Below are 22601 nucleotides of genomic sequence, written 5' to 3'. Positions count from 1 at the left end.
AACCTACCTCAAGTCACCCTGCAAAAAAACTTGATTTCAAAGTGCTGGCAACAAAGTGCCAATGTGTGTGGAACAGATCTTTTGGGTGGGCATGAAAATACCAAGACAAGAAAAATGCCTTCCCATCCTTGGTCATGTTGTAGCAGAGGGAGGTCATAATCAAGGCTGTATATTACAAAAAATAGCAATTAATATATTGCCACCTGAACTGAAGAAAAGCTGAGTTCTTTTAACTATGTACAATTGCTTGTGCTGAATTATTTTGTAAAATTTATTGTGCTAGCCACAGGGACAGGAAAATCCTGGGAATCCTGTACAGCTCAAATTGTGGAATCTCATGGAACTTTGCACTGCTACTTCAGAGTCAATGCGATCCAGAAGATGAGAGTTTGTCTTGTCTGGGAGGCCTCGCTTCTAGTCCCATTTTTGCCACAGATGCTTTGTGTATTCTTGCCAAGTCCCTTTTTCAGCCTCAGTTACGCTTGTGGAATGGGAACAATGGTGGCTTCCCTTGCAAAAAACCATGTAAACATTTAAAATCAGAAATCATTAACTATTGCAGAAATGTATCTTCTTCATTGCCTTGATGAGCCTGGTGGCACCGAAACATTTGCAGCAGGTATCTTCTATAAAGACTGGAACCATTTGGTGAAGTCAGAAATTATGGGGGAAAGCAGCAGCACGACAAAATTAATTGCTGGAATAGTCCTCCCATGTAGTCTCATGGCTTTTACAGACCATCCAAAAGTTACCTCATCGTAAGGAAAACTCTCCATGCAGTTGTGAGAGTCTCCATGGCAAGCTGCACTATACATTACAGCATGGCAATGAGGAAGCAGCTTGTTCTCGGGATACAGTGGGACAGTCATCTGCAGACTAGCTCTTGAATGGGGCTAAAGTTAAGCAGGTTAAAGCCCACATTGAACTCATTTCCTGCAAGGGTACAGGGAGAAGCAGGGAGAGAAGAAGAGCTGGAGTTTGCACATTCTTGTGCTCATACTCATCCTAACAATCAATGCTTAAAGCCTTTGGGTGGACACATTTGATTGCCCAATGGGGTGACATGTCCAAAAGTTGTCCATTTCACAACCCTCACATCAGTTCGTTTCAGGGCATGCCTTGACCACAAGGGGGAGCCCCAAGTCTTCAAGAGTGCATTTCACAGCTGCTAATAAGGGAATAACATTTATTATTGATTTATATCCCGCCCTTCCTCCCAGCAGGAGCCCAGGGTGGCAAACAAAAGCACTAAAAACTTTAAAACATCATAAAAACAAACTTTAAAACATTAAAACAAAACATCTTTAAAAACGTTTCTTAAAAAAAGCTTTCAAAACATCATCTAAGATTTACAACATTTTTTAAAAAAAGTTTAAGAACATATTAAAAAGCAATTCCAACACAGACGTAGACTGGGATAGGTCTCAACTTAAAAGGCTTGTTGAAAAAGGAAGGTCTTCAATAGGTGCCAAAAAGATAACAGAGATGGTGCCTGCCTAGTATTTAAGAGTTAGCATATACTTAGCATATGAGGCGCCTTGCTCAATTTTTGGCATCTTTAGTTAAACCTTTTGCCCAGTTCCCTAGAAAGCACCACAGCTAATCACAGCTGACAATGTTGGGTTAGATCAGGGACTGAGAACCTCAGGCCCCACCTCCCAATGCTCTTTTGCCTTCTCTCCTCTCCTGTGTGTCTTTTACCCGACTTTCCCCATCCCCAGGTTGCTTGATATTTGGAAGGCAGAGTATTGCTGCTAGTCCAATAATAAAAAACCCTTTTCTACTGCATCTGCTCCTGTTTAAAGGACTTGGAGATGGAAGAAAGGAGAAATCCCTTCCTAACAAGAAGCAAATGTTTCTGGGAGCAGCAGAGCACAAGAGACTGGATAGAAACACACTAATCAGCATTGTACATGATCTCTATTCTCAGATCCATCACCACCCAACAAAGGGATACCTCAAAGGGGGGAAATTGCCTTCTATGCTGCCTAGCTCAAATGAGATTCTAGCTGGACCTCACCACACCTCCTTTGCCCTCCAAGCAAAGACTTGATTCCTTGGCTGAAGAGTGCCCACCCATCTTGCACACACAGACACAGCTGGTTCCAAGGGATAATGAAACCCTCAAAGATATTCCACCTAAGACTTCATGTTACTCTATGGGGCTTTGCTAAATGACTCAATCTGCCTGACTTTGCAGTTCTGGAGACATACCAAATACACATTCTTCAGCACACAAGATTCCCCCCCCCTCTCTCTACCTCCAAAACCCCCATCCTCAGGCAGAGCCTGGTAGACTGGTGGCAGAGTTAGGACAACCGGGGAGAAGAGATAAAACAGACTCTCTAGTTTACTGCGCGCCCTTTTCAGATATCAATACTTAACATAAGACAGCTCTACTGGTCAGACCCACAAGAGAGAGGTTGGTTACCAATTCTAAGCAGCTTACCATGTTTTGATCAGTCATGCTAGGGTTTATTAGGAAAGAGAGAGTGGGAAATGCCAATACAGCAATGCTTGCATATTTGCAATAACATGTTCCAGTTCTAGCCACCTCATCTTAAAAACAAGAGTATCAGAACCGGAAGAAGTACACAAAGGGGCAACCAAAATCATCAAAGAGACACGTTCCCTATGAGGATAGGCTAAAACATTTGGGGCTAGATTAAAAGAAAAGGTGACTAACAGAAATTTAGAAAATTATGAATACTGCACAGAGAGTGGATAAAGAATTTGTTCTCTCTAACCCATAATACTACAATGCAGCATCACAAAGACAAGCAATTGGCTGTAGATTCAAAATAATCCTTCCAATGCATAAGTAGGCTGTGGGCGCACTAAATGTAAATGTACTGCCTTCAAGTCGATTTCAACTTATGGTGACCCTATGAATAGGGTTTTCATGAGGCTGAGAGGCAGTGACTGGCCCAAAGTCACCCAGTGACCTTCATGGCTATGTGGGGATTCGAACCGTAGTCCAACACCTTAACCACTACACCATACTGGCACACTAGCAGCTTCAAAAGCAGGCAATATGGTTTTTCTGGCTGCATTTTGAAGTGACTTGGCCCTCTGCTGGCCACACCTCCCTTCCCTGTTGCTGCCTTCAGACCTTTCAGGATCGCCCATAGCAAAGTGTTGGGCCAATCACTGTCTCTGCCTGAGCCTACTGCCTGAGTGTTTCCATTGGCCACATCTGGAAGACAAACAGGTTGATCTACCAATCAGTTGCAAAATCTGCCTGAACCTGAATTTTAAAAAGGCACTGGAGCTGATCTGACCAGGATTTTAGAGTAAAAAGGGATTGAGTTTGACTAGTGTCATGCACCCGTTTTCAGAAAAGAGAGGTGGAGATGCACTGGAACCAACTAAGTATGCCTCTACCTGTAGTGTACAGAGTTCACTGCCACAAGATGCACAATGGCCACCTCACCAAGTTTAGATGGCTTTAAAACGGGATTAGGCAAATCATGGAGGAGATAGTGGGCTGTCAATGGCTATTAGACATGATGGCTCAATGGAACCTCCATTTTTCACTACAGTCTGCCTCTGAATGAGAGTTGCTGGAGAGTAACAATGGGAGATAGCTATTGATTTTGTGCCCTTTTTGACAAATAGTCAAATGGTTTTATTATAGCAGGGCTCTGGCTTGTTTCATGTTATGGTCCACTGATCTGTTCTCTGTCCAAGCCACATGCCTGAATGTGCACCTGCCACGTATTAACCTCTCTTTGCACCCAAACTCTCTGATTCTGGATATTAGGAAGAAAAAGAACAGACATGACAGCTGGGGGCAGGTTCCTCCTTGATTTGGAGCTCACATTAGAAGTCGCACTCTTTTAGGTTAATTGCTGCTCTCCCCATCTGAAGAATTGCATGGCTAAGGAATTTTTCTGGGGGAAATAAGATAAGAGAGAACCAACGAGGTCTAAGCCCCAGCTAACCACCCTCCAACACTCAAATCTCAGCCCCAACCACTGATACATGCAACCGCTGGGTAGGAAGGAGGCCGGCCAACACAGCCAAGAGCTAAAGCAAATAAATGCTAAGAAGGAAAGAAAAACATGACAGAGAAGCCAAGGGGTTGAGGGGCTGGGGCAAGCAAGGTGCCAGCTGGCAAGCACTGTGCTCTGAGGCCCACCTCCCTTCCCAATTTGGGCTTGAAAAACAGACCCAGAACATAGCAAAAAGAGAGAGGGCCAGCCCCTGGAGCCAAAGCAAGCAAACAACAGCATCCAACCCAACAGCAACAGGAGAGGGAGATGCCAGGTCAAATGGGTGAGGAATCAAGAGGCTCAACAAAGTCCATAAGAAGAGAGGAACAGATTTCTTGGGAGGAGGACAAGGGCATTCCAGCAGAATCACCCTAGGAAACTGGCACTTGCCAGGCCCAGAAAGGTTTTACCAACTGCAGCAAAGTGTATCTAGGGTGCACAACAACTCAACATTTGTCTAGTACTTTCAAGTGTTCGTGGAGTTTCAAATGCATTAACTAGGTGCAATCCATATAACAACCTTACAGGTAAATTGGTATTATTAATTCCATGTTGCAGATAGGGGAGACAGAGAGAGTGGCTTGGCTATGATCACCTAGTGCAGGTGTGAGGAACCTTTGGCTCTTCCAAAGTTGCTGAAATACAACTCCCACCTTCCCTGGCCATTGGCCATGCTTGCTAGGGCTGATGAGAACTGTAGTTCAACAATATCTGGCCAAAGGTTCCCCAGTACAGACACAGAAAGTTCATGACAGAGGAGAAATTTGAACCATGGATTTCCTGATTCATGGCTCAGACTCTTAGCTACCATGCTCCCTATAGCATCCCAATGATAACTGGTTCTGACTGTAAGGGTGCAAAGCAGGGCTTTGCTAGCATGAAATTCCCTTTGATTTAAGATTTGCCAAAGTCTAACCTGAGCACTATTCAGAGGCATTAAGACCAGCCTGCCTGGTCTTAACCTTTTATGCTCTGGATTAAATTGGCCAAGAGTGGGGGGAAATTTTATATTTTAAAACTGTTTTTGTTAGGTTCTGTTTTGATGGGGTGGAGTGCTATTTTCGCTTTTGTCAGCTGCCCAAATCAGGGCAGGCTATTGATTAAGTGAACAAATAAACTCTACTGCCCAAAAGCAAAATTCTGCAATTTAAATTCTGCAAATAATGCAGACTTGCTTTACTGGGTTTAATTTACATGCTTTATGTCATTGCACAATATAGAACCATGTTAAACCTTTTTGTCACTCCCATCCTATTCACAAAAAACGACCCAGGAAAGAGAAAATATTTGTGTAAGACGAAGAGGGAGGGGATAAAAGGACATGGGGGGGGGAGAAAACATTCTTACTGAAGATACCACAAACAGCCTAGTCATCAAGGCTCTTCTGGTTTCTAAGCATTTAAAAAGTAGAGACCTGCCCACATGCTTTCGAGTTCTTAGTACTATATAGGGATTAGGAGGTTGATGTGCTTGTTATAAAAACTAGAACTATGCAGATTCTGTAGTTTTCACCCATATTCTGCATTGGAAGTGCGCTCTCTCTCATATATACCCAATGTACTTTCACAGTCATGCATCCTCTGGCACACCTACAGCCTGTTGAACTCCCACCCCTACTAAAAACAAAATGAAAGCACATGCCATTTCCGGCCTCTCTTTGCTGAACAGAGAGAAGGCTCACAATTCCTTCTGAAACAGCAACTGGAAAAAAAATCTAAAAAAAGAAAGAAAACAAAGCTAGATGGCAAACGAATCCCATGAATGTCTCTCACTCTGATGCAGTTGCAAGTGAAAATTCAACAATATCTAAATCAGATGTTGCTGGACTATAACTCCCATAATCCCTGACCATTGGCCATGTTTGCTGGGGCTGATGGGAGCTGTACTTTAGCAACATCTGGAGAACCAAAGGTTCCCCACACCTGATCTATGCCCTGAGCAATTCTTGAGAGCTATAAGCCCCACACCAGCTGCTAACATAACAGGAGTGGCTGAGCTGAACAGTGTTACAGCTTCTCCAAGCCCCACTGCAAAGATAACTCACGACTGAGGGTTGCCATAGAACTCAAGCTCCCAACACAAACAGGTCCCTTTTGCCAGGGCAGTCAGGGGGATTGCTTTGAATACACTCTTTAATAGATCCCAAGAGTAAGGAGAGGCAAGCGGAACGTTTAGGAGGCTGCATCACCTCCCAGCACCCTGCCTCTTGTGTCAAACAGTGCCTCCCCAAACTGGCTCTGCTTCCCCAGCTCCCAGCTGTTGCTTGGAGACACCAGGTAGGAACAAGCAAACATCCCAAGCCAGGTGTGCTGCTAACCTGCAGGGACATGTGCATCAAAGCAGGGAAAAGTCAGTGATTGAGGACATAGCCTAAAGGGGGCAGCAGAGGCTTCTAGGACAGGTTTCCCCTCAAGCATATAGCAGCATGGAAACTTTGATGGTGCTATGCAGATATCATCTACAGGGTTCTAAGGAGTCCCATGAGCAGCCTGGGCTTTTAAAAATCTTTACCCTCTTGATGTGTGAACGCTGCTGCCCATAAGGTGAAGAGTGTTCGTCAGAAATTCCCAATGAATTCTCCAGAGACTGGAAGCTGGAAAGAGAACACAGACACATGGAGGCTTATCTGCATATTATAGGGAAGAAACAGCAAATAGTTATTTATATCAGGAATGGGGAACCTACAGAACACAACAACAGCAGCTATTATATTGTTATTATTATAATAAAAGGGAGTGATGAGTTAAGGGGCAGGCAGCAATGATGGCAAATTTCCTCTCTTCAGACCTTACGGACACAATAGCCAAGAAATCAGAAGAAGGCTAGGACTGGGGAGGGCAGCTATGGGAGAACTAGAAAAGGTCCTCAAATGCAAAGATCTATCACTGAACACTAAAGTCAGGATCCTTCAGACTGTGATATTCCCGATCTCTATGTATGGATGTGAAAGTTGAACAGTGAAAAAAGCGGATAAGAGAAAAACCAACTCATTTGAAATGTGATGTTGGAGGAGAGCTTTGTGCATATCACAGACTGCAAAAAAGACAAATAATTGGGTGTTAGAACACATTAAACCAGAACTATCACTAGAAGCTAAAATGATGAAACTGAGGTTACCCTACTTTGGACACATAATGTGAACACATGATTCACTAGAAAAGACAATAATGCTGGGAAAAATAGAAGGGAGTAGAAAAAGAGGAAGGCCAAACAAGAGATGGATCTATAAAGGAAGCCACAGACCTGAACATACAAGACCTGAACAGGGTGGTTCATGACAGATGCTACTGGAGGTTGCTGATTCATAGGGTTGCCATAAGTCGTGATCAACAACAACAACAGACCTTACATATTACTATCAGTGTGCCTGTTTCAATCACTGCTCTCTGAAGGTTTCCTGGGGGCCATATAGGACAATAGCTCCCTTTACCCCTTACGAGCTACCTAGCAACCCAGGGGCAGATAGTACCAGATATTTTAGTCTCCTTGAGGATAGGGCATCTCCTTATATGGGAAGCTGTGCAGTTTGCAGCTCCTGGCTCTTCCAATTACAGGGAGGGGGGGGTGGCTAATGAAGGTTTAGTGGGGGAGGCAATTATGTCCTCTTTCCTAGGTCTTAGATGCTGAAATAGGATCAACTATGCTTTCAGATCCCAAGCAATGGTGATCTTGGAAGCAAACACAACTCACCACTTTATATGGATTAATAAGAGCCTCTGAGGCAAATGAGCAATACAGGATAATTTGCAAACCTCCCAACCACTCTCACCTCCTACAGTGGCCTGATAGGGCTATCTTCTGAAAAATTAGGGGATTAGTTAAAAGGAAGCTGAAAGGAAGAGTTAAGAAGGTCAAATCTCTTCAGAACAATTGGAGGTTATTTAAAACAGCTATAATAGAAAATTGCAGAGAAACTGAATGAATTCTTTGTGTTGGTTCTGACTGCAATAGTTGTCAGATGCTTGGGCCTGAACCACTTTCTGAAGAAAGGGCATCTGAAGAAGTAAGCGAAATAGAGGAGACAAGAGAAATTACAAATGAACAAGTCATCAGATTTAGACAGCATACATCCAGGAGTACTTGATGAGTTCAAATGTAAAAAAAAATTGTTGGAGGATCAATGTATGTAACTTTTCACTAAAATCATCTTTCTAGCAGATTGGAAAGTTGTTAAAGTACACCAATATTTTAAAAAGTATCACCCACAGACCTGGTAGTAGCCTAATGTCTACACTGGGGATGGGAAATGGTGGAAGCATTATTAATAGCTAGAAATATTAAACATGTAGAAGAAAAAATGTGGCCTCTGCAAAGCCAGGTTCTGCACTGCCAACCTTCTAGAATTCTTTTGATAGTGTTAACACACACACACACACACACACAATGATAGGAGAAAACATACCCTTTTACGAGAGCAAAAACCCATTCTAACTATGAACAGCCCCAAAAAGATCTCTCCACACTGGGTGAAAGAACAACAAAATATCAAATGAGGTTCAGGATAGGTAAAGGGATGCACTGGGATCTGAATACACTCTGACCAAACAGAAAAAGATCTTGGAGCTGTGATGGACAGTTAAATGAAGACATCAACTTAATGTACAGCAAAAGTGAGAAAGATAAAGTACATATCAGAAAAGGGATTGAAAATAAAACAAAACAGTATTACAATGTTTTTATATAACTCCATGGTACATTTGGAAAACTGTTGACACAGTTTTGGTCACCCCCTCTAACAAAGAGCATCAGAGGTTAGGTTAGGCTGAGAGAAAATGGAAATGTAAAGAGGATGAAGCATCTGGAGCTTTTTAATTTAAAGATGACTAAAAGGTGATATGATAGAAGTCAACAAAATTATGAATGATTGAGAGACAGCGAGAGAGCCAGGCAGCCTGATGTAGTGGGTAGTGTGTTGCACTAGGAGACCAGCGTTCAAGTCCCCACTCAGCCATAAGAACATAAGAACATAAGAAGAGCCTGCTGGATCAGGCCAGTGGCCCATCTAGTCCAGCATCCTGTTCTCACAGTGGCCAACCAGGTGCCATGACCTTGGGTAGTCACAATTTCTCTCAGCTTAACCTAACTCACAGGGTTGTTATAAGGATAATACCGGGGGGGGGGAGAGAAGAGCCATGTATGCCACCCTTAAATTCCTTGTAAAAAAAGGAGGGATATTAATACAATAATAATTGTTATTATTTTATTTATTAAATTTACATCCCACCCTTCCTCCCAGAAGGAGCCAGGACAATAAACAAAAACACTGAAACCACTCTAAAACATTTTAAAAACAAAAGACTTTAAAATATACTAAAACAAAACATCTTTAAAAACATATTAAAACAAAACATCTTTTAAAATTGTTTTTAAAAAGCTTTCAAAACATCTTAAAATGCTATTCCAACACAGACACAGACTGGGATAATAAATAAAAATTTAAAAATATATAAGAGTTGGAGATTATCAAATGACATTGATTGAAAGAGGATTTAGGTCAGACAAAAGACAATATTTTACACAATGCACAATTAACTTGTGGAATTTATTACAGTAAGATGCAGCACTGACTTAAGTCAGCATTAAAAGGGGGTTGCAGCATATTCTATCAACAGCTAATTGCTATGACTTGACATGGAGATCCCATTTAACAGAGACAGTACTTTGGATCCCAGTGTTCAGTGGGCAAACGGAGTAGGACTCTTACCAGGAAGAAACCCACAAAGCATGAGGGCATCTGGCTGTCCACAGGAAACAGGACGCTGGATTAGATGGCCCCTTGGTCTGACTCACCAGGGTTATTACATACCTACGGCTGTTCACCACATGTTCCCCTCTGCCCTCATTGGGTAGGTTGGGCCTCTGGAGACTGTATGGGCTACCAGGTCGGTATCCAGGAGATGAAGGAGAATAGGGACTGCTGGGCCGTGGACTGATGGAGGCTGGGCTGGAATACGAAGATCTCAGCGAGCTCTGACCATCATCTCTGGTTCTTACAACATCCTACAGGAGGAGGCCATAAAAACACAGTATCAAGACAGATGGGCTGCACAGAGACATAGGAAGCTGCCTTATGCTAAGGCCACATCTATACCATACATTTAAAGCACTCTTATACCACTTTAGTCATGGCTTCCCCAAAGAATCCTTGAAACTGTAGTTTGTTAAAGGTGCTGGGAACTGTAGCTCTGTGAGACATCTCCTAACAACTCTCAGCCAGAGCTTGGAAAAGTTACTTTTTTGAACTACAACTCCCATCAGCCCCAGCCAGCATGGCGACTGGGTTGGGCTGATGGGAGTTGTAGTTCAAAAAAGTAACTTTTCCAAGCTCTGCTCTCAGCACATTTAACAAACCACAGTTCCTAGAATTCTTTGTGGGCAAGGGGGCCATGATTGTTGAAGTGGAATCATAGGGTTCTAAATGGATGATGTGGATCTGGCCCAAGGCAGACCATTAGTCCATCTAGCTCAGTACTGCCTGCACAGAATGACAGCAGCTCTCCAGAGTTTCAGGCAGGGTCCTCTCCCAGCTCTGCCTGGAGATGCCAGGAACTGAAACTGGGAACCTTCTGCATGCAAAGAAAATCCAGGTGCCACTACCCATAGCCCCATAATAAATAATCAACACTCACTATCCCAAAATAGGCATTCAAGAGGCAGCTGGACGGCCATCTGTTGGGAATGCTTTGATTTGGATTCCTGCATTGAGCAGGGGGTTGGACTTAATGGCCTTGTAAGCCCCTTCCAGCTCTACTGTTCTATGATTCTATGAAAATGTGATGCATAAGGTAGTTTTCCTCTCCAGTGATAGTGCCAGCCTTACTCAGTACAGACTTCTTCCCATGCAGGGTTAGTAAAGTTTGGGGGGAAAAGCAGTTCTGTGGGCAGGACCAGCAATTTTTAAAAAGACTGGATATAAATTTAATTTAATTAACAACAACAACAATAACAACAATGCGGTTACTATCCAGGTCAGAGTAGCTGGCTGCTGGAATAGGACAATACTGGCAGAGAAGCAATCACTTGTCAGGGCCTGTCTGCAGAACGGCTTCCTTTTTAATGTTACTGGAATCGTGTGGGAACAGCTATGCCTCAGTGGCTCCTGCACCATTCAGGTAACATATAGATTGGGCTTGTAAGAGCAGGTGTTACCTGCCCACCCCAATAAGGGTTCCACAGCCCTCAAACTATGTTTATGTCAACAGTTTCCTCAGGTTATAAATTTATTTTTAAAACAAGATTTATATACCACTTAATCAACAAAAACCTCTAAGTGGTTTACATAAAATAATATATACATAAGAAGATATCAATCAAGTTAAACTTTAAAAACAAGGAGACATAACATTTATAAACATATAAAATCAGCAGTTTTAAAACAAATGTTCATAATTAAATTACATGTCTGTGTGGGCTTGCCTAAATGAAAATTTTTTTTAGCAGGTGCCAAAAGGCTTTAAGCAAGCAACACCTAATGTCTATTTTGGCGTTATGTAGCATATAAATTATTAAATAAAATACAAAAGTACACACCTAATATTAAGAGGCAGGGAGTTCCAGTGAATAGGTGCTGCCACGTTAAAAGATCAATTCCTTGCAAGTGCGTAACAAACATTATGTGGTACTTGTACAAGTGCTAGTTCCACAGATCGAAGTGGTCAATTGGGCACAAATGGGGTAAGGTTCAAGTAAACCAGTAGCAGCACCTTGAATATGGCCTGGTAACAAATTGACAGCCAGTGCAGATCTCTGAGCAAAAGTGTAATATGCTAACAGGGTGTCACTCCTTTCATTGATAAGCTTTCAATACCTGACAACAGCTGAAATGATGTGGAAGCAGAAGTACATTCTAGTATAAACTATTGCCAGAGAAGGGCCTTTCACTGGGTGCCTCTGCCAATCAGAGAGAAAACTATTAAGTGTTCTCTCTGATCAGCAAAGATACCATGGAAAGACATGAGAAAAGTGCCATATGGCAAAACTGCACAGAGCGGTAGAAGCTCTCAACATAAACATCTTAAGGTTCAGACTTCATGGAGACAGACATATAACAACAAAGACAAGCATAGGTACATGATCCATAAGCACCAGAGAGTTTGTGAGAGAGCTGACAACAAACTGAGATGAAAAGATACAGTTCTAATTTATCATCTATATCAGGGTTTCCCTGACTGGTCCATGGACCACCAATGGACCACAAGCTTTATTCAGGTGACCCGCAGCATGTCTGTCAATTTGTGGCTGAAGAATATTCAGTGGTACTGAATATTCACACTGATTTAAATTGTATTTTTATTGCTTTTTCCTTTCTTATATTTTATTACATTACATTTGAATTCTATGGAATTACAATTGCTAGAATAGGAAGAAACATCATCCACTGATCCACCTAGACATTCAGCAATTTTCTAGAGGTCCTTGGGGGAAAAGTTGGGAATTACTGATCTATATTCATATCCTGGCAGTGATATGCGATAACATATCATAGCATATGCCTTTTGAATACATTTCTAATGTTAGTCTCTTTCTGCTGTTTTATTTTAAACCATAAGACATCTTAATCACAGATCTCATACAGCAGTCTTCGAAAACCTGGTGTAGTCCAGATGTTTTGGACTACCACTGCCATCAGCCCCAGGCAGCACACTGAGAAAGGTATGTCTAGTTACATCTTCATTCTGGCTAAACTTAATAGGATTTATCATACAATGTTTGTTTCAAATATTGAAAATATCAGGCTGATAGAGCTGCTTTCCCCAATTTGTATTGGAATTGTTTGAAAGCAAAGCAGTACTTGAAAGTGATCTGAATGGTTGATTTGGTTTTTTTAAAAAAATAGATCCTTTGCATTTGTGATTGAAAGTACTTGATGGCTTACTATCAACAACAGAAAAAACCATTTTGGCAAATGTAATAATTGCAGCTAAAATTGTTTGGGTGAGATACTGGAAAATAAGCACTGTTCTGTCTATTGTAGAATGGTTACTTTAGGCAGATTGTCAATACTGATGAAGTGGAAAAACTTACATAAATTATACACACAAAGAAAGAAGCACATTATCACAACATTTAAATGGGTCAGGAATAAGGATTGTTGGAATATGTAACTGTGAAGAGCTGCCATTGGATCAACATTTTTATTGTCTAATGGTTTTCTTTGTGCTTATTCATATTTTGCCTATTTCTAATGTTGTCTTTTAATAAAAATAACCTGAAAAGAAAAATTACAGCCTTGATCTCTATAGTATGGCTGATCTGAGGTGCAAGATTAATGCAGCAGTGGGGCACCTTTTTTACTCCAAGGGTCACATTCCCTAAGGGGTAATTCCAAGGGTTACATTCCAATGGTATTTGGGGCAACGGATGAGATTCTTATCTTTGTTCAGTAAGCTACTGGTCCAGCCACACGAAAGTTGTAAGTTCTACACATACATCTTTCCATCCAGGCAACGAAGAGGCCACCCAAGAGTTCAAGAACACATTCCAGCCAGGCAAAAAAAAGTGGAGGAAGGGGTGGAGCAGGGGTGTGGCCTTCACAGGTGGTGTGGCCTGTGGAAAGTTCTGAGGGCCAAATAAAGAGGCCTGCAGGGCTGCGCTCCCCAACCCTGGATTAATGGGTCAAGGCAACGAAGCCCAGCTGCCCTTTTGTATGTAGAGAGATGAAAAAATATAGCATATGGCTTATAGGGAGCTGGATCTTTTTTGTTGCGGCACCAAGGCCCAAGGGCGGTCTGCTTTGGTTCATCTTTTCTTGCTTTCCGGAAGGCAATAAAAACTATTTTATTCCAATTAAAACATTAACTATCTTAGTGAAACATTATGCAGTGTAGTTCTATGCAAATGTAAAAGCCAATGGAATTCAATGGGGTTTACACCCTAAGTGCTATTTATAATGTTTATATGTTGCAGTGTTTTATATTCCTATCTTGTTAAAATATTTTAATTGTTTTTATTGATGCTTTTAAATCTCTGTTAGCCACTTTAATTCTTTTGACAGAAAGCCAGGTTGTAAATTATTGACAATAAATGAATCAATAAAATATATGGTTCAGGATTCTCTGCCATGTACTTTAATCCAGCAATGTGATGGTGCTCACCTGAAACCGTATGGATAACATCTCTGGGGAACTTTCACCATTCGTCTGACTGGGAGAAAATTGTTGAGACCTGGAAAACAGAGGAAGGGGATTGAGAACAAGAGAATCCTGAGCAATCAGTGAGCTAGCAACTACCTTTACCTCTGTAGTACTCTTAAGCAAACAACTAACAAGACCTTGCAAGGATGTTTCCCCTCCAATTTTTTAAAACATATTTTTAGTGGTTTTTCTTTTTCAGATTAAAAATAAACAAACAGCAACATACACAGCCAAGGTTCTCAAAGTGTTAGTCAAGTCCACTCGGGTTTAGATTCTGGTCCAGAAACACTCAAATTGCATTTGTTAACCAAGTACAGTTCTTTATAGAGTTCTGTGTATTGAAGGTGGATTGCATGTATCTCTTGACAATGAATCATATTCAATAAACATACCAAACATTATGAAACTTATCTGATTCCATTCCCATTCATTGTGCTTTAACTCAATAAGTAAGATTTTTCATCAAAGCAGTTTGCCAGACTTCTCTATACCAAAACTCTAAAAGATTAAGATGTGATGTTTTCCAATGCTTGGCAAGTACAAATGTAGCAGGTATAACCAACCTAACAATTAAATACAGGCTAAAGATCTGGATGTATTGCCAAAGCATTAACAAAGCTATGTATGGATCTGATGGTACATTTTTACCAGTAATTTTGGTAATTTCAGCAAAAGCAGTTGTCCAGAAATGAAACGTTTTTTGGCAAGCCCACCACATGTGGAAAAATGTTTCCCTCTCCCCACAATTTTGCCAACACATACGAGATATAGTTGAATTGGTTCTATATAACTTAGCAGGGCTGAAATACCACTATAATTTTAATTCAGTTTTCTTTTATTCTCACCAAGACCAATCTGAGTGGTGATTTTGACCATAAAGCATTCAACTTATCTGCATCAATTGTAGATTGCAGATCTTGTTCCCATAAGGATTTCAAACTATCATATGATCCTGATGTTTCCTCAGTTTAAACCTCGTATATATTAGAAAGAATACTTTTAGTGTTATGTCCTATCATGTCTATCAGATTTTCCAATGCAATGAGAGGTTTTGTTGTTTGGATCACTGTCTCAGGGATGGTAATTAGGTATGTCTCTTGAAGTATTTGGAATCAATTATAATTTTGACCTGCAAGACCTAATTTTAAGTTGGTCACCAGGCTTTGGTTGATTATAAATATAAAAATATATCATATGATATCGATCTTTCTTTTACTGGTCTTTTAAGTATTTTGAATCTATTCTTTTCATAGAAGAATGGGTAGTTTAGAATGGGTTTTTATTATTGTTATTGTTATTAAACTTCTTTCCCGTCCAGAACAAAACACAACAAATATCTTAAAACATTCCAAAAACAAAACATCTTTAAAACATTTTTTAAATAAACATCTTAAAAATCTTTTAAAAACATCTTTAAAAAGATCTTCAAAAGCAATTAAGATGCAAAGTATCTTAGACGCAAACTGGGATAAGGTCTCTACTTAAAAGGCTTGTTGAAAGAGGAAGGGGTTCAGTAGGCGCTGAAAAGATAACAGAGATGGTGCCTGTCTAATATTTAAGGGGAAGGCATTCCAAAGGATAGGTGCCACAGCACTAAAGGTCTACTTCCTATGTTGTGCAGAATAGACCTCCTGATAAAATTGTATCTCCAGGAGGCCCTCGCCTGCAGAGTGCAGTGATTGACTGAGTATTTAAGGGGTAAGATGGTGTTTTAGGTTTCTTGGTCCCAAGCTGTTTAGGGCTTTGTAAGCCAAAACTAGAACCTTGTACTTGGCCTGGCAGCTAATCAGCAGCCAGTGCAATTCTTTCCGCAATGAGGTAACATATTGATGATATCCTGCACCACTAAGCAGTCACGCTGCTGCATTTCGCACCTGCTGCAGCTTCCTGACCAACCTGAAGGGCAGCCCCACAGAAAGCGCATTACAGTAAACCAGCCTGGAGGTTACCAGTGCACAGACAAAAGTAGTCAGGCTATCCTGGTCCAGAAACTGCCAAAGTGGTTTCACCAGCTCAAGCTGGTAAAAGGCGCTCTTACTCACTGAGGACATCTGGGCCTCTAGTGACAAATAGGGTTCCAGGGGCACCCCCAGTCTACAAACCTGCTTTTTCAAAGGTGTACAGCCCCACCCAAAGCAGGCAATTGACCACTTATCCAGACAAGGGAACTACCTACCCATAATGTCTCTGTCTTGCTAGGAAGGATTCAGAGTCAGTTTCTTGACCCTCATCCAGCCCACCACCGAATTCAGGCACTGGTTCAGGGCTTGCATGGCCTTTCCTATTTCAGATGTTACAGAGAAATGGATCTGAGCATCATCTTTTGCTGCTAGCCATAGTCCAGCCATTTCATTGCCCTTTTCAATGGTATACCAAGGTGCAAAACAGGCTCCACAATGCCGGAGAGGGCACTCATGGGGCAACTATGTCAAGCGTTAGTGGTGAAAGTGATGGTATTAAAGTTTTAGGCCATTTGTTCCATATTGTCAAATCTTGTTTCAGAAAAGGATTGGATATTGACTCCAATTTATAAAGAAAATTAATCAAGTAGGGAAGATCTCTAACAGATTGCATTGGTTCTCCAGACCTTTCCATGGTTACCCAAATTCTTTCTGTATCTCCTTGCAGTATAGGAAACAGAATTCTAATGTGTGAAGCGTGATATATTTGAATACTGGGTATACCTAGGCAACCTTTCTTTGTAGATTTATATAGCATGACTTTTGACAACTTTGTTTTTCCCCCAAATGAGTAATGTCAGGAATATTGTTTTGCCAAGACAATAATTTATATATTTGTATATGTATTGGTAACATTTGAAATAAAAAAATGAATTTTGGTAAAATAATCATTTTTAAGGCTTCAATTATCCCAAGCCATGAGAGGGAGTACTGCCCCCAAGTCCCCGCCTATACTGCAATGCCCTCCTGAAGAAAGTGCATCCACAGGATTCAGAGTTCTCTGAACACCTAGGAAGCTTCATAATTAATAGCAAATTATGGGATGCGCGCATAATCCAGAGTAAGTTTGCAGAGGCCAACATACTTACCCATTTATACTGTAATGCTTTGCTGTAACATATAAATCTATAATACACACCAAAATTAAAAACAGAAATTTAACACACAATCTTGTGCCTTTATTTTTTAAATGGCATCTAAAAATTGTGTTCCTAGCTCTTACGATTACAGTAGTATACCTTTTATTGTGTGACCTGATCATAGGTTGCAAACACAACTACCAAGAAACAGTGAAAATGTGTGACCAGTTTCTACTCAAATCTGAGAAACCAGAGACTGGTTTTTATTTTGATACATGCAGATTTCAAAATGTGTAATATTTCTGGTCTGGTGTACACAATAAATCCCTGTGTGAACCTTTGAGGAGTCTTAGTTACTCCATCATCTTGCACTTCTTCCCATAAAAACTCAGCTTTCTTAAAGAGAGGGACAGCTTGCCTCTTCCACAAGGGTGCTTGCTATATGCCTTTCAAATGAGGCACAGATGGCACGCTGAAGAGCTACCCTAATACTGTTACCCCCCACCAAGGTGAACACAGAGCTGCCTTCCCATACATGGATCAAAGCAGCCTTGTACTACCCCCAACTAAACTTCATCAGAGGAGGTGCTGGCTTCAGCTACAGAACAAGAGGGGTTGGATACCTCCAACCCCAGACTCTGAAATGGGCAGGGAGGAACGGGGGAAAGCAGCTTCCTTTATATTTTCTTAACAGGAATGTATTTGGGGCTTTGAGGTAGCTGGAATTCATTAAAGGGAATTAAATCATGGAGTGGGGGGGAGGCAGTGCAGCGAGATGGAAAAGAGGGCAGAATGAGGAGAAATAAGAGGATGCCAAAAATATGGGTTATGGCATGGTCTACAGAGCCACATCGTTATGGTAAGCAAGCTTCAAGAATATTCTATAGTCTTTGGCAGTGGCGGGGGGGGGGATTTTCCAGAGAGTAGTCCAAGCCTAGAGGGATTTTTTTGCCACAAAAAAGAAAGCCACACTTCCTTGCAAGGACTCCATAAAGTTGGCATCAGCTAGGAATGGGAGTTTCCCAGTTATGAAGGTGAATAGGGCATGCAGACTGATAACTCCCACATGTTACGCTTAAAATGAAGAGAGTAAGATGCAACATTAAGGCATGGAATCTCCCATTTCTCACAGCTAGAAAACAGCTTTTCTATCCTTAAGAGTGAAATTTTGGGTATGCTTTATATCAGGGGTGGGCAGAAGATATATAGGAAGCTGCCTTATATCAAAGTCAGATCATTGGTCCATTTAGTTCAGCCTTGTTGACTCTACAGGGGGATGGGCAATGGCTCTCCATGGTTACAGAAAGGAGCTTTTTGCAGCCCTACCAGGAGATGCCAGGAACTTTTAAAGCCTTTTACATGCAAAGCATCTGCTCTAGCCACTGAACTATAGAACTACATCTGCATCTGTGGTAGATCACTGGACAATTTGTGGAAGACTGGCAAGCTTTTTGACTCCCGATTATTTTAAAGCATCAACAACAAAAAGGCTCCTCCCTTGAGGCTGATGTAGATTTAGTACATAACAGTAGTAACGCAGGCATAGCAACTTAAATGTAGTTTTGTACTTTTATATACTGGCCATGCATCATGAAGTACAGTAGGCAATTAGCTCAACTCCCTGAGCTGCCATTTTGCACCTGGCTTTGGATGTTGGACCTCAAGGTCAGAGTTAAAACAAAAACAAGCCTGCAAGCCTGCCCACACCTGCTTTACACTATACCCTGATAACATTTTGGTAGGGCCCCCAAGGACACATACAACTGCCTCAAGCGGGGAACAGATTAAGCTTGAAAGCTGCCAGTATGATGGCCATCTATGGAGCCCATCTTTATGTGGAATAAGTAACAGGCAGCAGGGCAGGAGAAGTACCTCTGATACCATTACCATGACAACCTTAATATGTTGTTCCTAAACTTTTAAGTGAGGGACAAAACTTAAAAGAAAAAAACAAAAGGCACACAAAGGGGGAATATTTGGATTGTTTTTCAACTAAATGAGAGCATCTCCATTTGATAAGCTGGATTTAGAAAGGGAAGAGGTACCAGAGATCATATCGCAAACATACGTTGGATAATGGAACAGACCAAGGAATTTCAGAAGAAAATGCTTTATAGATTACAGCAAAGCCTTTGATAGTGCAGATCATGAAAAACTATGGAATGCTTTAAAAAGAAATGGGGGTGCCACAGCATTGCATTGTGCTGATGCGCAACCTATACTCTGGACAAGAGGTTACTGTAAGGACAGAATATGGAGAAACCAATTGGTTCCCAATTGGAATGGGTTTGAGACTGAGGTGTATTTTATCACCCTATTTGTTTAATCTATATGCAGAACATATCATACGGAAAGCAGAATTGGACCAAGATGAAGGAGGTGTGAAAACTGGAGGGAGAAATATCAATAATGTAAGATATGTAGACAATACCATACTACTTGCAGAAACTGTAATGATTTGAAACGAATGCTGATGAAAGTTAAAGAGGAAAGCACAAAAACAGGACTACAGCTGAACATCAAGAAGACTAATGTAATGACAACAGAAGTTTTATGTAACTTTAAAGCTGACAATGAGGACATTGAACTTGTCAAGGATTATCAATACCTTGGCACAGTCATTAACCAAAATGGAGACAAAAGTCAAGAAATCAGAAGAAGGGTAGGACTGGGGAGGGCAGCTATGAGAGAACTAGAAACGGTCCTCAAATGCAAAGATGTATCACTGAACACTAAAGTCAGGATCATTCAGACTGTGGTATTCCTGATCTCTATGTATGCATGTGAAAGCTGGACAGTGATAAAAGAAAAATCAACTCATTTGAAATGTGGTGAAGGAGAGCTTTGCGATTACCACGGACTGTGAAAAAGACAAATAATTGGGTGTTAGAACAAATTAAACCAGAACTATAATTAGAAGCTAAAATGATGAAACTGAGGTTATCATATTTTGGATACATAATGAGAAGACATGATTGACTAGAAAAGACAATAATGCTGGGAACAGAAGGGAGTAGAAAAAGAGGAAGGCCAAACAGGAGATGGATTGATTCCACAGAGGAAGCCACAGGCTTGATCTTACAAGATCTAATCAGATGCTATTGGAGGTCGTTGATTCATAGGGTCACCATGTCGAAATCGACTTGAAGGCATATAACAGCAACCGGGAGAACAAGGCATTCATATCTATTGACAAGGAAAGAGAATGCCATGCCGCTGTCAAGGAAATTTGTTGTGCAAACAGTTGTACTCTTTAGGAAGGAAGAAGAGGACAGCATGAAATGTCTGCATTGATTTCCTTATTAAGAAGGCATTGCAATGGTTTCTAAGCAATTGTCAGTTGTAGGCAAGCCCCAAAGCAAGAGGCTATAGCAGAAAAATCAGCACAGCTGTAAAAAGCTAGCTTCAGATCATAGATGTACCAAAAGTTAAAAAAAAAAACACCAGTGATACTTCAGCTGAAAGAAGAAAAATATATACATATTAAACCATCGCCCCTGGACACCCCCCCATTGTTACAGCTTAAAGAAGTACCATAGAAATAGAAAAAGCTTAAATGCAATCCTATCAACTGGATCCCTTTGACATTATTTTTCCCCTCCCTTACGGCAGAATTGACAGCTGCCCACAGAAAACAATGCTGAAATCCACGCAAAAGATAGCAACAATGCCTGTGCTCTCAGCGCTGGTTTTATTTTGTATGACAGAGTGTTTTTAACAAAGTTTTAAAACTTGTTAAGAAATTGCCCTACCACTGCCAATATCCCCATATTGCAAGTTGTGGGGAGAGTGGTGTAGCTCAGAACAGCTTACAACAATTCTGCAATGTAGCTGATGATTAATATGGGGGGTTAAAGGTGTGACTGAGGCAACTCTGGACCTCTAGTCAAACCTCCCCTCCAGACAAAACATCCCTCAGATTGCTGCAAAGGTCCATCTACTGATCAATTGGCTCCTCCCAGCCCAATGTAGTCATGTTGCACTTTTTAAAAGCTTATTTTTTAACCCTTTCCAACACAAAATAAGACCAAAGTTAGAAAAAGCATGAACTCCTGTGTTTGCTGTATTTGTATGTGGAAATGAATGTACTGCTACTCAGTCATAGCTATGCTAAAATCCTGGATTTCTCCATTATTTTCTACAGGCAGTTGTCACTTGTGACCTGGGATACACACACACAATTGCACCCAAAGTACACTTGCAAGCTGGGCTCTGTGTGCAAGTCTAGCACTACATGTTTATTTCCTTCATCTTATTTTTATCCTGCTTTTCTATATACAAAATGCACCCAGTGGCATACAGTTACAAATGCTAAACGCCATTGTAAGAAGAAAACAGCAAGAAACAACAGTAAAGCTGGAGAAAGAAATCAAGTTCCTGTCTGAATAATAATAATAGTAATAATAATAATAGAAAAGTATCATGAAGGAAGATAACAAGAACTTTACTATAACTAATTATATACAGAGAACAAGGCCCACAGCACAGTGCTGCTTGTAAGGCAGGCCTGGAACTGAAACTGCCACAGTCTGAGGCTGACTCAGCAGTTCCTGGTATGGCAAGCCTGGAGGGCCAATACACTACACCCTTCCCTCCTAGATCTCATAGTCTTGAAGATACTTGGGACAAGCCCTGCTGCGAGTCAATCAATGACAATTTTGCATTGAAGTTGATAGTGCATCCCTTAGTTCCCATTTGGCTCTGGTTGATGCTGGTCCACTTCAGGGTCCGGCATCAGGAGCAGCCACTGGCTCATTTTCTCTTTTCACTTGAGTATTTCCAGCATCCTCAGAGAGAATTGATGGAGATGGGCTTCATCCTCTCATCTGGTCCACAAGTCAACATAACACATGGCTGTCTGCTGCTTGAGCCCTGTAAGACAATGGGCCCATGCAGGGCCAGCTCCAGGCATGCGGGGGCCCTTGGGCATCAGCTTGCCTCGGCCCCCCGGTGGGTGGGTGTGTACGCACACACACGCGGCCTCCCCACACGCCCCCCATGGCCCCCCTACCTGTCTAGTCTTTACCATTGCCTTTAATGAAGATGGTGGCCGCGGTTTCCCTAAGGGGAATGAAGCCTCCGCCGCCATCTTTGTTGATGGCACACGTGTGTGCTACATGCGCACATCTCTGCCATCAACTAAGATGATGGAAGCGACTTCAGTACCTTAGGGAAGCTGCGGCCGCCATCTTCATTAAGGGCAGTGCTAAAAAGCCAGCTGACAGGTAAGTGGGGGGCGTGGGGGTGCATTTCGCGGAAGGAGAGCGAAGGGCCCCTCAGGGGCTCCTGTAGCTCCGGGGCCCTCAGGCCAGTGCCCAACCTGGCCACCCTTTAGAATCAGCCCTAGGCCCATGGCTTGGGTCACAGTGGCAGGAATCCACATTTCACTAGCACCATAGTTCCTGACATACACAGGGTCACCTGGGGTGAACA

The 22601-nt window shown here is 41.6% G+C and overlaps 1 protein-coding gene across 2 annotated transcripts in view; it reads right to left on the bottom strand.

Annotated features, from left to right (window-relative positions):
- The window catches only part of PDLIM2 (PDZ and LIM domain 2), a 95980-nt gene that overhangs the window by 21123 nt on the left and 52256 nt on the right, over positions 1-22601 (bottom strand). For both annotated transcript variants that reach the window (XM_061593038.1, XM_061593039.1), the window contains exons 4-6: positions 14090-14159; positions 9802-9995; positions 6507-6588 (exon numbers count right to left, since the gene is read on the bottom strand). In XM_061593038.1, the coding sequence (XP_061449022.1) occupies positions 6507-6588; positions 9802-9995; positions 14090-14159 (346 nt within the window). The remainder of the gene's footprint in view (positions 1-6506; positions 6589-9801; positions 9996-14089; positions 14160-22601) is intronic.

The sequence above is a fragment of the Rhineura floridana genome, chromosome 12, assembly GCF_030035675.1.
Source record: "Rhineura floridana isolate rRhiFlo1 chromosome 12, rRhiFlo1.hap2, whole genome shotgun sequence".
Lineage (NCBI taxonomy): Eukaryota > Metazoa > Chordata > Lepidosauria > Squamata > Rhineuridae > Rhineura > Rhineura floridana.
The sequence above is the reverse complement of the archived record's forward strand: the minus strand, read 5'-3'. Positions and strand labels throughout refer to the sequence as shown.